At 43.8% G+C, this 16,613-nt stretch overlaps 1 protein-coding gene across 5 annotated transcripts in view; it reads right to left on the bottom strand.

Annotated features, from left to right (window-relative positions):
• The window catches only part of CAMKK2 (calcium/calmodulin dependent protein kinase kinase 2), a 63,179-nt gene that overhangs the window by 31,537 nt on the left and 15,029 nt on the right, over window positions 1-16,613 (bottom strand). For all 5 annotated transcript variants that reach the window (XM_074205595.1, XM_074205591.1, XM_074205592.1 and 2 more), the window contains exon 2: window positions 5,057-5,584. In XM_074205595.1, coding sequence (XP_074061696.1) covers window positions 5,057-5,527 — 471 coding nt within the window. In that variant the 5' untranslated portion in view covers window positions 5,528-5,584. The remainder of the gene's footprint in view (window positions 1-5,056; window positions 5,585-16,613) is intronic.

Raw genomic sequence — 16,613 nt, 5'->3', positions numbered from 1 at the left:
TCTGGAGGATCAGAGTCAGATCCAGAGCCGGAAGGCCACTCAGAGATTAAATGATGGGTCTGAAGTCCCAAGTTATCTGACTCCAAAACCAACATCCTCCCCCACCATGACCCTGTCTCCTTGTCTGTCTCCTCAGCACTTAAACATTGGGTGAGGAAAACAGCAGTGGCTTAATAAATGCTTGCTAACTTGCAGCCCACTTGTGGCCCAGTGGACAGAGCACTGGACCTGGCATCAGGAAGACCTAAGCTCAAATCTGGGCTCAGACAATGAATAGATGGGTGACTCTGGGTGAGTCACTTCACCCTGTTCGCCTCAGTTTCCTCATCTGTCAAATGAGCTGGAGAAGGAAATGACAAATCCCTTTGCAAAGAAAATTCCAAGTGGGTCACAAAGAGTCCAGCAAAACTGAAAACAACTAAACAGTAAGCTATTCTTTAGTCTCAAAGAGGACCATGATATCAAGAAAGTGATGTCACGCCACACATATACTTTGGATTAAAGTGAATCAAAAAAATTGCATTGTAAAAATAAAAAAATCTCATTAAAGACGCAGCACATCCTGGTGGATCAAGAGCTGGCCTGCCTCAGATACAGGATGGCCTGGGTTAAGCCCCACCTCTAACATATATGCACTAACCTCTGAGTACTCTAGATCTGCCAGGTCAGACCTTCCCCCCTCAATAAACTCCAGTGGCTCCCTATGACCCCTCCGAATCCAATATAAAAAGCTCAGTCTGGCCCCCTCCTATAAGATCCAGCCAGAGCTGCCTTGGTGCTCTGGGATCCTCACAGCAGCTGGGATGGTCCATCTCCAGGTCTTTGCCCTGGCTTTGCTTCAAGCCCAGCACAACATCCTCCTCCTCCTCTCCACCTCCTGGCCATCCTGGACTTTGTCAAGACTCAGCTCAGCTTCTCTTTTGGCAAGAGGCCCTTCCCCACACTTCCTTCAAACATTACTTCCCATTTACATCTTAGAAGTCCGCAGTTGTTCATATGTCATCTCCCCTGACTGCTATGAGCTCCTCTTATAAGGGCAGGGACAACTTACGTGCATTTGTCTTTCTTTGCAACCCTAGCACTTAGCATATGCTTATCACATAGCAAGTGCTTAAATGTTTGTTGACTCCCTTGCAGAGAGGATGCTAACCTACATCAGGAGAGGGAGTTTTCTCACCTGGGAAGTCCCCAAACCAATGAAATCACAAGTCCGGTCCCTATCCTCCATCATTAAAAATAAGATTTTCAAAAGCTAAATTGAAACAAGGCTCCCTCAGAGGACCAGACCCCTTTTTGGCAGGGACACTCAGTGGCTGCAGGGTCATGTCAGGCCCCACCTGTACCTGAAATTGTGACCTTCCCCACCTAGCTGAAGGTAAGGACTGATTGAATGTGTCACACACACACACACACACACACACACACACCCTCAAACACCTTGCTCCAAGACATAAAAGAAAGGTAAAGCCTGGCCAGGGCCTGGAAAACTTCCATCTTCTACCCTGACTCCTTTGCTACCACACGCGTGGGGGAATAGCTATGGAGTCCTCCCAGAATCCCCCGGGTGTTTTCAGGAGTTCAGAGGGGTCCCCAGGCAGCCCACGGCTGCCTCCCCACTAGGTTTTCATCCATATGGCTCTCCCACCCCAGAGGGAATTGCAGTGACTTCCTCCCAGCCTCATAATTAGGGAAGCTTGGGCTTCATGTACAGCCAGTCTACTTCCTTCTGTTCTTGTGATCGCCCCTTCTGTAGGCAGATCCTAAAACATTCAGCTGGTTATCTCAGCCTCCAATCCCCATCCTGTTTTTAGTCCATTGCTGTAACACAAATGCCATGATAAGTAAATCAGCAACATGAAACTATAAGATAGAGCCCTGGCTTGAGTTACTAGCTGTGTGACCTTGGGCAAGCCATTTAATCTTAATCTGTCTCAGTTTCCCGATCTTTAAAATGGGGATAACTGCACCTACCTCCCAAAGTTTTGTGTGGATTAAATGAGGTCATATGGAAAGAGCTTAATTAGTTCTTCCTCTGCCTGCTCCCCCAACCTGACCTAAATTTCCTGGGTGTTTCCTTGAAGGCTAAATGGGGGCTTTCAATGAACTCCTTGACCATGACTCAGCCCTGAAAATTCCTGGCAGAATCTTTCCTGGAACAGGTTATAGTTCCCCAGGGTCTTCCTTACGGATGGTGTTTTCTAGATAGAGACAAAAGAGATCCAAAGCAAGGAAGGAACAGGTCTCAAACATAAAGTTCTGTCATTAAATGTGATTATATAACCTATTATATATGCTAGTTAGGTGGTGCTATGGAGGAGAGAGGATCATTCTTGGAGTCAGATGGACCCAAGTTCAAATGTGACCTCAGACACTTGCCACTTACCAACTGTATGATCTTGGGCAAATCACTTAACCCTGATTGCCTCACATCCAGGACCATCTCCAGTCTGATCCATATCTGGCCACTGGACCCAGATGGTTCTGGAGGAGAAAATGAGCCTGGTGACTTAGCATAGCCTCCTCATTCAAATCCAGAGCCTTCACACACGCTTGTCATGGCATCACCTCGCTGATGTCATGAGATTCTTCAAGAATCAAGAACAGGGGCGGCTAGGTGGCGCAGTGGATAAAGCACCGGCCCTGGAGTCAGGAGTACCTGGGTTCAAATCCGGTCTCAGACACTTAATAATTGCCTAGCTGTGTGGCCTTGGGCAAGCCACTTAACCCCATTGCCTTGCAAAAAAAAAAAAAGGAAAAACAAACATCATCATAACAAAACAGTTGCAAGTATTAATATTAATAACCAAACAAGGGCTAGAAGCAATTACGAGAGAAAATGGATAATTCTAATTATGTGAAATTGAAAAATTTTTGCATGAACAAAATTAATGCAGCTAGGATTAGTAGCAAGTGGTAGACTAGGGGAAAACTTTGTATCAAATTTCAATAATAAGGGTCTGAAATCCAGGATATATGAGCAATTTACAAATAGATAAGAACAAAATAACAACCGATAAATGGCCTAAGAAAATAAAACCTGGGGGTAGTTAAGAGGCATCATAGTGCCCCTGGATCTGGAGTCTGGAAAATCTGAGTCCAATACAGCCTTAGACACTTCTTAGCTGTGTGACCCTGAACAAGTCACTTTATCCTATTTGCCTCAGTTTCCTGATCTGTAAAATGAACCAGAATAGGAAATGGCCAAGAAAAACTCAAATAGGATCATGGAGAGGCAGACACAACTGAAAAACAACAACAAAAACAGGATCTAAACTAGAAGAGACCATGAGGTCTGCCTAGTCCAACCTGTTCATTTTAGAGATATGGAACAGGGACTTAAATGATTAGCCCAAGGTCACACATGTGCAGTAAGCCTCATAGGTGGGACTCAAACCCAGAGCCTCAGAGTTCACTTTCCATTATACCACCCTTAATTGAAATCTTTTCATGAAAAGATGTTGGACTGGGAATGGGGAGAGCCACATTCTCATCCTAGCTCTCTTCCTCACTCCGGATTTGTCCTTGGAGCCCATTCCTTCTCTGTCCTGGGCCTCATTTGTCTTCATTTGGAAAAGATCATCCCCAAGGAAGGCTCCAGGATTGCTTAACATAACTCTGGGGAGCTAAGGTTCTGGCAGAAATCTATAGGGCTAGGCCACAGAATTCCAGAATTCAGTGAAAGCCCCAAGTTTAGCCTTCAAGGAAACATACCCATGAAGTTCAGGCCAGTGGAAAGAAAGTCATTAAACTGGAGGTGCAATCATCTGACCCTTCTATGCAGAGTATTAGAGGATTATAGGAAAAATAGATGGGTTTGGAGTCAGAGGATTAGGGTTTGAATCTCCATTCTGATAGTTCCTGACTAAGCTGATCTCTCTGGGCCTTGGTTTCGACTAAATTATCTCTAGTTAGCTGATTTTTCTCTCTAGTATCTCAAATTCAATATGCATTCAATAGACTATTTAGTTTTCTTTTCAAATTTTCCCAGTCTCCCAACTTCCATTTCTGATCCATGGCATCCTCATTTGAGAAATTGCTTTCTTTCCCATCTAGGATCTATTGATTCCACCTCTTCAGTATGGATCTTTGTTCTTAAAGCTGACAGTCTCCTCCACAGAGTTTTCCACACTCCCTCCTCCAATTCAACCTTCACAAATAATCATTCTTCCAAAGAGATCTGACCACATCATTCCCCTGCTCAAGAAGTTTCAATGGCTCTCACTTTCCTTCCAAATAAAGTTCAAACCTCTCTTTTTTCCATACTCTAGGACCACCTTGTTCTCCCTGCCTCATCTTAGATAACGTCCTTCCACACCAGTGACTAGACCATTCTGCGAATGTTTGCTATGCTCTCAGAACCCTACAGCTTTCCCTTCTTCCTCATCCTGGCCAACAGGACCACTAGTCATCCTTTAAAGTCCCACTCAAAGGCTACCTCCACCTTCTTTGATTCCTCCTTCAGATCTGACAGAGCTCTAATAGGCAACACATGATCAGTGCTTAGTGAGCAGAGCATACAAAGTGCAATCTGTCCTGGTATCTTACCTAAGCTCTTCCAATGAGCATTTATTAAGTACCATCTGAAGTCCAGGCAACATACCATGCTAGGGTCCAGACTACAAAGACAAAACAAAAAGCAATCCTTGCTTTCAAGGCCAGCCTAGGAGCTTCCCAAGGGGCAGAGACCAAGTCTTGTACCTCTCTCAGCCTCTAGCATATTGCTTTGTATATACTAGGAGCCTAAGCAATGGTTATTAGTCTAAGGCTCTCCACTCCTCCTGTGCTCTGACACCAAGGACTTATGGGAATGAAGATGGAAAGAGCCCTGTAGCTTCAGGAGGGGTTTCAAACCTCACCTCATAATCTTGCTAGCTGTGTGAGCCTGAGACAAGTCACGTAACTTCTCTGCCTCAAGTTCATCATCCATAAATGGGGAGAAGGGCATAGCATAAGGATTCTAGTGAGAATTCAACCTTCCCACCCCTCAACCACCATTACAGAAAAATGACAAGGAGACACCCCACAAGACATTGGAAATGGCCAGCCACTCCCTTACCTGCATCCCGGTGATAGAGACGTGTCTGGACTCCACTGTGGGCCTGCGGGGGAGCCGGGGGGAGGACTGGGGTGAGCTGACTGGAGAGTAAGGAAGAGAGGGGTAGATGAAGCGACCATTCACGCTCCCGCTCCCTCCAGGGGATGGGGTGGCCTGGGACCGCTCTTGCAGGGATAGCTTGCGGCCAGAGAGGAGGGGCCGGGCCTGGGATCCAGGGTCTGCTGGTGCCTGGAGAACCTTCTCCTCCTCCCCGCTGTGCTCCATCTGCTCCTCCGGCTGGCCCTGGCCCTGGGCCCCACTGACACAGCTGGGCTCACACTCAGTCACCACGATGAAGGACTCCATGCTCCCCAGATGGAGGCTCAGAGACGAGAGCCCGTGAAGGGCCTCGCAGGGTTTGGGGTTCTCATCCCGAGGTGTGGGTCTCTCTGGGGGGGTGGGGGTGGGCTGGCTAGAAACACATGATGACATGGTGCCCACGCCAGCTTCATCCAGTCTTCTGGGGCTCTCCCATCTGACAGCTTGGACCTACGGAAAGATGGGACTGTTAGCATCATCAGACCATCCACACGAGGAGGGTCCTAGGCAGTCTCAATGTGGGGCGTCACATTGAAGATGCCATCTTCCTCAAAGCCAGAGAAATTCATCTGGTTCTTCCAGCTCAAGGACTTCCAGGGTTACAAATGTCACTATCTGCATGACTTTGGGCAGATCACTGAATATCTCCAGACCTCTGTTTTCTTCTCTCTAAAATAAGGTGGTTGGATTAACAACTTTTAAGATCTCCTCTTGGGGCAGTTAGATGGCGAAGTGGAGAGAGTACCATCCCTGGAATCAGGAGGACCTAAGTTCAAATATGACCTCAGACATTTTAGTAATGACCTTGCCGTGTGGCCTTGGGCAAGTCATTTAACCCCATTGCCTTGCTAAAACCAAAAAGAAAAAAGAAGATCTCCTCTGGCTCCATTATTAAGCACAGATGTGGATATGATGATCTGCTGGGTACTGGGGGCAATAAGGGCTTTGAACTTTACCATTTACAAAACAGTTTGCAAACATCATGTCTTTGCTGGGAATCATCCCATACACAGCTTTTAAAGGGGGGGGGAGAAGGAAAAAAGAAAGATAAGAAGAAAGGAAGGAATGGAGGGAGGGACGGAGGAAGAGAAGAAACAAAGAAAGGGAGGGAGGGAAGGAGGAAGGGAGGAAGGAAGAAAAAAAGTGTTGAGTCCCTTTCTGGACTCCTTTATCCTTTCCTCAGCAGGGGTGGGAAGACAAGGCAAACAAGTTCTCCCTTTGTACACCTAGGTCTCCATTTATTCACCAAAACACAAGTTCTAAAATATCCCTCCCAGTCTCTAATCCACTCCCATGGCACTTAGCAAAGCAAGGCTCTGGTGCTCAAGGACACCAGGTGATAGTTTACAGTGCTCCCACACATACAACAGTCCCTAACAGATCCCCCTTTGGGTCTTTTTTTGAAACAAGATTATTACATAATGAATGCCACATAAGTTGTAAACAAAAGTTCAAAAATAGTATAAACAGGGGGCAGCTAGGTGGCGCAGTGAATAGAGCAATGGCCCTGGAGTCAGGAGTACCTGGGTTCAAATCCGACCTCAGGCACTTAATAATTACCTAGCCATGTGGCCTTGGGCAAGCCACTTAACCCCATTGCCTTGAAAAATCTAAAAAAAAAAAAAATAGTATAAACAATAGTAAAAACCAATATTCCCAAATTCCTTGAAATAAGACAAAGATTACAAAATTTTTTCTTTTGCCAGCAAAAAAAACCTTTCAAAGCAATCAAATTCAAAATCCAAACTAAAAAGAGTAACTTAACTAAGGTAACATTTAACTATTTCAGATCTGAATTACACACACACACACACACACACACACACACACACACAGGAGTTTAGATACTAACACAAACACAGAAACAATTCTCTTGTATCACATTTAGCAAGCTGAGATTGATATCCTGGCCAGTACCAGATCTCAGAATATAAAAACATTTTCCCACCTCTCCAGGCCAGTAGAGAGATGTAAAATGTCCTACAGATGTTTAAATACACGTATACATATATAACACACCAAACTATTAGCCATAGGCACAGGCTTCATTCAAAAGATAAAATCTGAATTTCCCAATCCCAGAAAAAAAAATCTTCCCCTTTTCTCTTAACTAATTGAACCATGAAGCTTCCCAATCACTAACCTATTGAAAAACAAAGCCATTGCCCAATCCCTCCCTTCCTCTCCAAGCCAGGAAAAAGGCACAGGGATCCCTTTATTTCTAGAATAAGTTTTTGGAGGGGTCTTGTTCTTGTAGTGAAGCCTGCATTCCATCTGAGACATAAGCTTGATTCGAAGTTCCAAAAAGGAAGATTTTCCTTCTCCCCCCCACCCCACCCCCCCGCAGAGGGTAGGAGCAGCAGAGAATAAGAGAGAGCATTTGCAATTACTTGAGTTGTTGACAACAGTACAATTTGGAGTTGTTGAGTTTTCTAAACAGTAGTCAACACCATTACAAACTGTGTGATACCATGTGACATTTTTGCTCTCAACAGAGAAAGTGCAGTTAGTGTTCAATCACAGTCTTCTGGTGCCATAGCGATGACTGAGGCATGCCCGGCTGTAGGCTGAAAAGTGAAACTCATGGTCAGGCATCAGGATCTGCTCAGGGTCATGCTTAACACACATAGCGCAATCAGGCGGGCAGCAGATGCCAAAAAGAAGGCAAGCAGATTCTCTGCATCCCGTTCATGATGCTGGCACTTGGTGGCAGCGGAATGCTATTGAGGAAGAAGCTCCATCCCCTGCAGCACTGCTTCAGAGACTCCACTTCCCACTGGTTCCTCAATACTGAACACATCACTTTCGCTGGCTATGGCACTGTTGCTTGGCAGGGCAGCAGACTGCTGCTTGAGGAAGCTCAGTCCCCCTGTGGCACTGCCTCAGAGACTCTACTTCCCAACTCAACAGCATCCCCAATCAGAGAATCTGTGTTAATTCTAGTCCCTGACATAATATATCTTTCCCCCATAATATTGTAGTCCTTCAACTATGAAAGGAGTGACAGTCCCTGCTTTATCTTCTTTTCTCCATTTCAAGGGTTGACAAGAAACTTCTGTTTCCTGTCTACCTCCAATGCCCACTAGGTTAGTATAAGCAGCCTGTTTAGGCCAAGCTTGTGGCCAGTTCTGTATGGGGAACACCATCTGATCTGTCCCAGTGTCAATCAAGCCTAGGAAAGCAATTCCTTCTACTTGGATAACACAAAGAGATTTTTCTGAAGAAATTGTAGTTGTAAACATAATTTCATTGTGGTTTCTTGGTTATGGTCCCTTTTTCAACTCATTTTCCTTCCTGTTTATACCATATCTAGAAAAAACACATAACTGGGCTATGCTTTGGTTCTCATTTATGTAGCTATCATCATCATCAGCAGCAGCAGCAGCATTCATTATTGTGAAAGAAAATTTCCCCACTCACTTGCTTTGCTAAAGGTATAATGTGAGCATAATCTGGATTAGGTGGAGCCAAAATGATTACAAACTCCTCATCCATTAATCATAAAGGGTGAATAGGTACTTTAGTAGAAGCATATTGAGGCACCCTCAATTTCCCAGAACTTTTGGCAGTCAATAGTTTAATATGGGTCAGCTTGCTGCTGTATACTGGCTTTTCCATTCCATCTCCTGCTGGTCCTGAACTGTCATATCCCATAATTGTTTTTGAGGGGCCCTGGGGAGGAGGGCCCCTTTCCCCATTTAAATTTTCTTTCCTACATTCTATGCCCAGTGTCCTGCCAATTCACACTTTGGGCAAGGAATTTGGGGATGATGTGGACCTTTCTGGGTTTAGCAACTTGGGCACTCCAACAATCTTTCTTTAAATGTTCAGGTTTTCCACAAACAAAGCAAGTCCAGTTCTCTATTTCTCACGTGCATATTAGCAAATGCCTGTCATTAATTCTGCATAATATACTTGAGACCCTACTCTGTCATATCTTTGAATCATTTCCTCAATGGTGGCATCCCTTCTTAAGCCAATCAGTGCTTTCTGACAATCAGCATTTGCATTAGCACATGCTAATTGTTTTATTAATACATCTATTCCTGCTACATCTCCTAAAGTTTTTCCTATCGCCTCCTGTAACAGGGCAAAGAAATCTACAAAAGCCTCATCATATCTTTGTCTAATAAGTGCAAATGGTTTTGTACTGGAATATATCCCCAAGCATTCTTTACAAAGGTAGCAATTCTTTTATGTCTCTAACCCATAATATAGTTGGTCTGCATTGTTGAAAAATTGACCTGTGCCACTTAATTGTTCATAATATATGGGGGCATTGGGACCTTGTGCATGCCTCAAAGCCATCTGTCTACATTGTTCTATAAATGCCATCATCCAAAAAACAGATTGTCCGGGTGACAAACATGCTCTAACTATCTGCTTCCAATCATTAGGTGTTAATAGGGAATATGCAAGAGTATCCAATTGTAGCAAGACAAAAGGTGATCTTGGCCCACATTCCCCCACTGCCTTCTTTAAATCTCTGGCTGCATTTATATCTAGTGGATTATATGTCTTTGGCCTAAAATTTCCTGGATTAAAAGGATCTGGCTCCTCAATAACAGGATATAACTGAAATTCAGCTCCTAGATCCATCAAACTGTCTCCCTGATCTTTTGCTTTTTCGATGGCCTTTTGCATTGCTGAAGTCTCTTCCCTAGGTGCTTTAGGGCTGATCCTAGGCTTTTCTTGATAAAATTTCTTTATTTCTTCTGACTCAGGCTATGGATGTGAATACACTTTCTCTTTACCTTTGCTTTTGTCCACACCTCCTTGTACCAACTTCCTTAACATCAGCCCCATGATAAACTTGTTACCTTCTCTGAAGTCTTTTGGATGTCACCTGGAATTTTTCCTTGCTTGTATCTGCTGGTCTTTATCCCAGACTTCATTCAGATAACTCTGCCTTCCTGTCCCTGTACAGGTGCCATATGTTGAGTCCCTTTCTAGACTCCCTTATCCTTTCCCAAGGCAAGGGGCAGAGGGGCAGGAGACAAGGAAGACTGTACACTAAGGTCTCCATTTATTCACCAGAACACAAGCACCAGTATGCTTAAATATCCCTCCCAGTCTCTAATCCATTCCCAGTACTTAGTAAAGTAAGCCTCTGGTGCTCAAGGACACCAGGTGATGATAGTTTATAATGCTCCCATATAAAACGGAAGGAAGGAAGGAAGGAAGGAAGGAAGGAAGGAAGGAAGGAAGGAAGGAAGGAAGGAAGGAAGGAAGAAGGGAAGGAGGGGAGGTGAGAAGAGTTTGTTAGCCCACGTAGCAAGCAGGACAACGGGCCAGACCTACCAATTCACCTTTCAGAGAAAGCATTCAGGCTTGAAGCCTCCCATCGATTTCCCTCCCTGAAAGGCTGCAGCCTTTTTGAAAAAGAAATTAAGGCCTGAGGTGTCACTGCAGAAACCATCAGTAGAGATTTTTTTCTCTCCAGCAGGGAAATTATTATTGATTTGTACTCCAGGGCAAGGGCAGCCTCTGCTGCCCAAGGGAGGGCCTCTGAAAGGCCCAGGCAGCTGGGTTTGGATCAAAGGAATGGACCTGCTCCTCACCCCTGCCCCACTCCCCTCCCACCCTCCCCACCCCCTGCCTTCCATCTGCTCAACATATCATCAGTCTACAATATTTCCCATGTTGTTTATCTCACTAGAAAAGAAGTTCCATGAGGACAAAGGTTTGTCTCGTTTGCTCCTATTTGAATCCTCTGGCAAAACCAAGATGTGCAGGTTGGGTGCACATTAGATAGTACTCTGGTCTTGGGAGTCCGGAAGATCCGAATTTGAATCCAGCCTTGGCCACTTACTATCCATGGGACCCTGAGCAATTTATTTAACCTTCTTCAGCCTCAGTTTCCTCTTCTGCAAAATGCAACTACTTCCTAGAATTGTTGTAAGGACCAAATGAAATAGGAAGTACTTCGCAAGTATAAAAGTGCTTTACAAATTACACAAATTAGATTGATTTGTTGTTTTACTGATTGACTAAATTCAAGAAAGTGATGGAGAAAATATTAATAGTGCAGATTCTATTGAGAAATGTGTCCTGTCAGAGAGCCAGGTGTTAAACATTTAGCCAAAGCAGGATGACCTCTTGTCAGGGAGACAGATGAGGAGACAGAAGGAATGAGTGGAAGGCTCATGTATATGATAACTTTTTTTTAGGATTTTTCAAGGCAATGGGGTTAAGTGGCTTGCCCAAGGCCACATGGCTAGGTAATTATTAAATGTCTGAGGTCTGATCTGAACCCAGGTACTCCTGACTCCAAGGCTGGTGCTCTATCCACTGGGCCACCTAGCCGCCCCCCCAAACGATAACTTTTTATGTTCTTTCAAGGACTGAAGTGTCATAGGCTCATAGATTTAGAACTGGAACAGACCTTTGGGCACATACTCCAGTCCCTTAATTTTACAGAGGAAGAAACAAAGTGATTTGCCAAAGGATTCAAACTCAGGACCGGGTCTTCTGACCCCAATCCCATGCCTTTCCAAAGTTCCATTCTTGGGACTGATGATGTTTGTCCTTCATTCTCAAAGAAGCATGGTATCAGAGAGATGATACCATAACAAGCAGATGAACTGGATTGGGGGGGGGCAGGAGTCTCACTTTCTCCTCCAGAGTCATCTGGGTCCAGTGACCAGGTATGGACCAGGACAACTAGATAGAACAGGATGCAAGGCAATCAGGGTTAAGTGACTTGCCCAGGGTGACACAGCTAGTGTCAGTTGTCTGAGGCCAAATTTGAACCGAGGTCCTTCTGACTTCAGGACCAGTGCTCTACCCACTGCCCCATCTAGCTGCCCCTACCATTTTGGGGAACTACCCAGTGTTAACAGATCATAACAGAGTCCTGGTCATAGGGGAAATGGAGCTTTAAAAATCTCCAATCAGGAATCCTTCCCCATGGGTTTAACACCCTTGTGACACAGAATAATCTTGGTTCCTTTTCCAGGAAACTAAAGTAGAAATAGTCCCTGGAAGTGCTGACCCACCTACCTAACTGCCTCCCACCTCAGCCAATTACATGAGGGAAGCTGATGCCTCACAAGAGTGGGCAGAGAAGGGATTAGGAGAAAAATTCCTCTGGCCAGGCTTGCCACTCATCACAGGCTTATGGCAGGCAGGTGTCTAGCCTTGTCCAAAATAGCTTTGCTCTTCTCCCAGAGTCATCCCCAAGAACAAGAATCCTGGCAATGCCAGACAAGAGTCTTGGGACCCAAGAGACATCCTGGGGAATAATAAAACAAGCTGAGGTCCCTGGATGGGACTCTAAGAAACAGTAACAATGAGGAATTTAAAGAAATATGGGGAGACTTACAGGACCTTGCCACCCAGCAGGTCTTAATAAGTGTTTACTCATTGCAGAAGGAAGGATGTGGAACTAGAAGAACATGTGTGAGCAGCAAGGTGGTACAAGTGGCCTTTGGCATCAGGATCCTGACTAAGGAATAAACTTGTCTAGATGACCTTAGACAAGTTCCTTGACCTTTCTGTTTCCTCATCTCTAAAATGGAGATTGGGAGAGTGAAGCGGTGGATTAGATGACCTCCTGGGCCTCGGACACTACTTAGAAGTTCAGACTGTGACCTGGGGTCAAGGTTAAATGGTGATACATCTGTGCAAGTTTCTAAATCAATAAGTTGCTGAGAAATTCCTAATCTGCATTGGCAGTAGTTTCCTCACTGGGGAGACCTTTCTATCATTGAAATCCCAAGTCCATCCCCCTCATACATTTCACATTCTAACCAAAGTGGCCTGCAAGCTGTTCATTCTGGCTGACATCCATTTCCTACCTAGGTATCTTTGTACAAGTTGTACCCCTGCCTGGAATGCCATTCCTCCTCAATTCCACTATCTTTTAAATACCATCTCCTGGAGGATTCCTATTCGGATCCCCTAACTGTGGGTGGGTGCTCTACCTACCTTGAAATTACTTTGAGGGCACTCTCTCTATTTTGTATGCGTGGAAGTATGGAAGGAATCATCCCCAGAATCAAGAAAGCAATTCAGTTAACTTTTCTGTGTTCCAGGTTTTCCGAGTCTATACCTTCCAGATGATAGAAAGAATTTCCTCCTTCTACTAGTCTCCACTATATCTATATCTATATCAACTATATCTCAGTATGTGTCTGTCTCAATATATGTGTGTGGTTGTTGTTGATGATGATGATGATGATGATGATGATGATGATGATGATGAGCTGTTTCAGTCACATCCAACTCTCTGTGATTCCATTTGGGGTTTTCTTAGCAAAGATATTAGAGTGATTTGACATTTCTTTCTCCAGATCATTTTATAGATGAAGAAAATGAGGCAAACAGGGTAAACTGACTTGCCCATGGTCATACAGCTTGGAAGTGTCTAAGGCTGGATTTGAACTCAGGCCCACCTGATTCCAGAGGTAGCATTCTATCCAATGCATCACCTTCTGTGTGTGTGTGTGTGTGTGTGTGTGTGTGTGTGTGTGTGTGTGTCTGCCCTCCATATATACCGACTGGTAAAACACAATGACCCTGCCATTCAGCTATATATAATGGTCAGTACAAAAGACCAATCCTTTTTTTGTTTGTTCTGGGTTCCATATTTTAGGAAACAAAGAAAAAAAACAGAAAGGAAAGAGGGAGGGAAAAGACCAAAAAGAAAAAAAAGGAAGAAAGGTAAAAAGGTAGAAAGGAAAGAAGGAAGAGAGGAAAGATTGATGAAAAGCATCAAAAAATAAAGGGAAGGGAGGAAATGAGGAAGGGAGGAATAAAGTCTTTCCTAAATGCTTACTTGCAGCTAATTTTACTGAACTTTTTTTCCCTCCCATTTATTTTTAGTTTTGCTTTAAGGAATTCTTCTGGGCAAGGGAAGGGAAGGATCTTTTGGGGAATAAAGGTGATATATAAGCAAAAGGTATCAATAATTTATATATATATATATGTATATATATATATATATATATATATATACACGCACATATATGTATTATATAAAGAAAAACAATATATTTCTTTATGTTCACTTTGCTCTGTTTCATCACCCCAATGGTTTTGCCCAGTTGAAGAACTATAAGGACCAAAATGGGAGAAGCTATTAAAGCCATTTGTCATCCTCACCCCCTACTCTCTGGTAGAATCCTAACTTTGAGGTTAGCTCAAAGGCAGAAACAATTGTTCTTGTAACCTTGATCAAGTCCCTTCACTACTTTAGGACTCAGTTTCTTCATCTGTAAAATGAGGGGATTGGCCTAGATGGCCTCTTAGATCCCTTCCAATTGAATCCCATGAACTTTGAGCATCTAGTACCACACTCAATCAGCACACAGTGGGACTCGCAAAGTACTTATTGGATAAAGGTGAATTTAGTTGCCTCTATTTTAAGTCTCACAGGTAGAGGTTTTTTGCCAATACTCAATGCTGAGAACCAGATGGCTTTCAGTCAGAGGACCAAGGTGGCTCTGCAGCTGCCAGCCTGCTGGGACATCAGGGGTTAAGGCTTCCATCTGGCATCTTGGCACAGTCTAGAGGCTCTGAAATCCCGTGATACCCAACCTGCCAGGCTGGCCTCAGGGATAGAGTTTCACAGCTTTACTTAACCACCTCTTCAGTGGGGAGCTTTCAGAGAGAATCTTTTAGTCTGACAATTGTATCCCCTGCTAGTCCTTATCTTGAAGACATCAGGATCTCTCCAAAATAAATAGGTGGTCAAAAGATAGGAACAAATAGTTCTTTAAAGAAGAATTGCAACTATCAACTACCCCCTCCAAAAGGACTCCAAGTTTCTCTTCATAAGATAAATGAAAATTAAGACAACTCTGAAATATAAGCCCACACCCATCATATTAAGGATGATAAAAGATGGAGAAATTAAAAAATTGAGGAGAAACTGGCACTCTAATACACCTTGGTGGAATTGTGAATTGATCCAACCATTATAGAAAATAAAAGAAAAAAATGACCAAAATATTCAATCACTTTCAATTTGTCCTCCTCCCTCCACTGAAACTGCTCCCCAATATCTCTTAAATGTGACTGACTGACTCTTCTGCAGTCTCTGGCCCTGTCCACTAGCTACCCCTCCTGAAGACTTCTCTTTCAATTTTCTTCTTATCCTTCTGACAAGCTCTTTCTCAGGTTTCTCCAAGGAATCATCACTCTGTCATCATCCCCTAACCCAGAACATACCTCAGGGCTATATCCTAGTCTATGTTTTCCTGCTATATCTCTCTTCCAGTGCTCTCAACACCAAGGATTCAGAGATCATTTCTATGAAGGAGGCTCTTAAAGCTCTAATCTCTCCTGAACCCTAAGTTTCCTATCACCCACTGCTTATCAAAGATTTACTCCTGGGGCTAGGTGGTGTAGTGGATAAAGCACAGGCCTTGGAGTCAGGAGTACCTGGGTTCAAATCCGGTCTCAGACACTTGATAATGACCTAGCTGTGTGGCCTTAGGCAAGTCACTTAACCCCGTTTGCCTTGCAAAAACCTAAAAAGAGAAAAATTTACTCCTGGATAGTTCATAACATCTCAAACTCAGCATATCCAAAATGGAACTCATATCTCACCCAAAATCTTCCCTTCTCTAAAGCTCACCCAGACTTATAACCTCAGGGGCATCTCATCTCTTCCCTCTCCCTCAGCTCTCACATCCAATCAGTTGCCATATCTTGTCATTTCTACTTTCACAACATCTCCTGTATCCAAGTTCAGGTTCTCATCACTGAACTATTACAATAGTTTCCTTCTTGGTCTCCCTCTCCACTCCATTTGCCATACTTCCAAAGATAAAGTTGGACTTTGGAAGGCTTACAAATGCCAAATAGAGGGGCTTGTCTTTGATCCTACAGACTGATAGACTGCCATAGGAGCTTCATGAGAAAGGGGTGGGGGGCTATAGTCAAGGTTTGTGCTTTCATATCATCAATTTGGCAGTTACATGGTACCAATCTCTATCCGTTCTCCATGCTGGCAGCTATTAATTTTGACTGATAGGTGGTACATTGGATAGAATTGTGGCTCTGACATCACTCAAATCATGTAGCCTATTTACTGAATTAAAGGAAATAAGACTCCAAGTTGTTACTATTGGGATATTTCTAAACTATTGCTCTCACCATATCATTCCCCTTCTCGGAAAGCTTCAATGACTCCTTACTGCCTTCAGGCCACTATTAAACTTCAGACAACTACTTTTCTTGTTTTTCTTTTTTCTTTTTTTCTTTCTTTCTTTCTTTCTTTCTTTCTTTCTTTCTTTCTTTCTTTCTTTCTTTCTTTTTTTAAGGCAATGGGGTTAAGTGGCTTGCCCAAGGCCACACAGCTAGGTAAATATTAAGTGTCTGAGGTCGGATTTGAACTCAGGTACTCCTAACTCCAGGGCTGGTCCTCTATCCACTATGCCACCTAGCTGCCCCAGACAACTACTTTTCAAGGAAACAAAGTCATGCTAATAAATATTGCTAAAAGAGAGTAACACTTTTTCAATGCCCTTCC

Source organism: Macrotis lagotis, chromosome X (genome assembly GCF_037893015.1).
Source record: "Macrotis lagotis isolate mMagLag1 chromosome X, bilby.v1.9.chrom.fasta, whole genome shotgun sequence".
Classification (NCBI taxonomy): Eukaryota; Metazoa; Chordata; class Mammalia; order Peramelemorphia; family Peramelidae; genus Macrotis; species Macrotis lagotis.
Note: the sequence above shows the minus strand (reverse complement) of the source record. Positions and strands in the feature narration are given on the sequence as shown.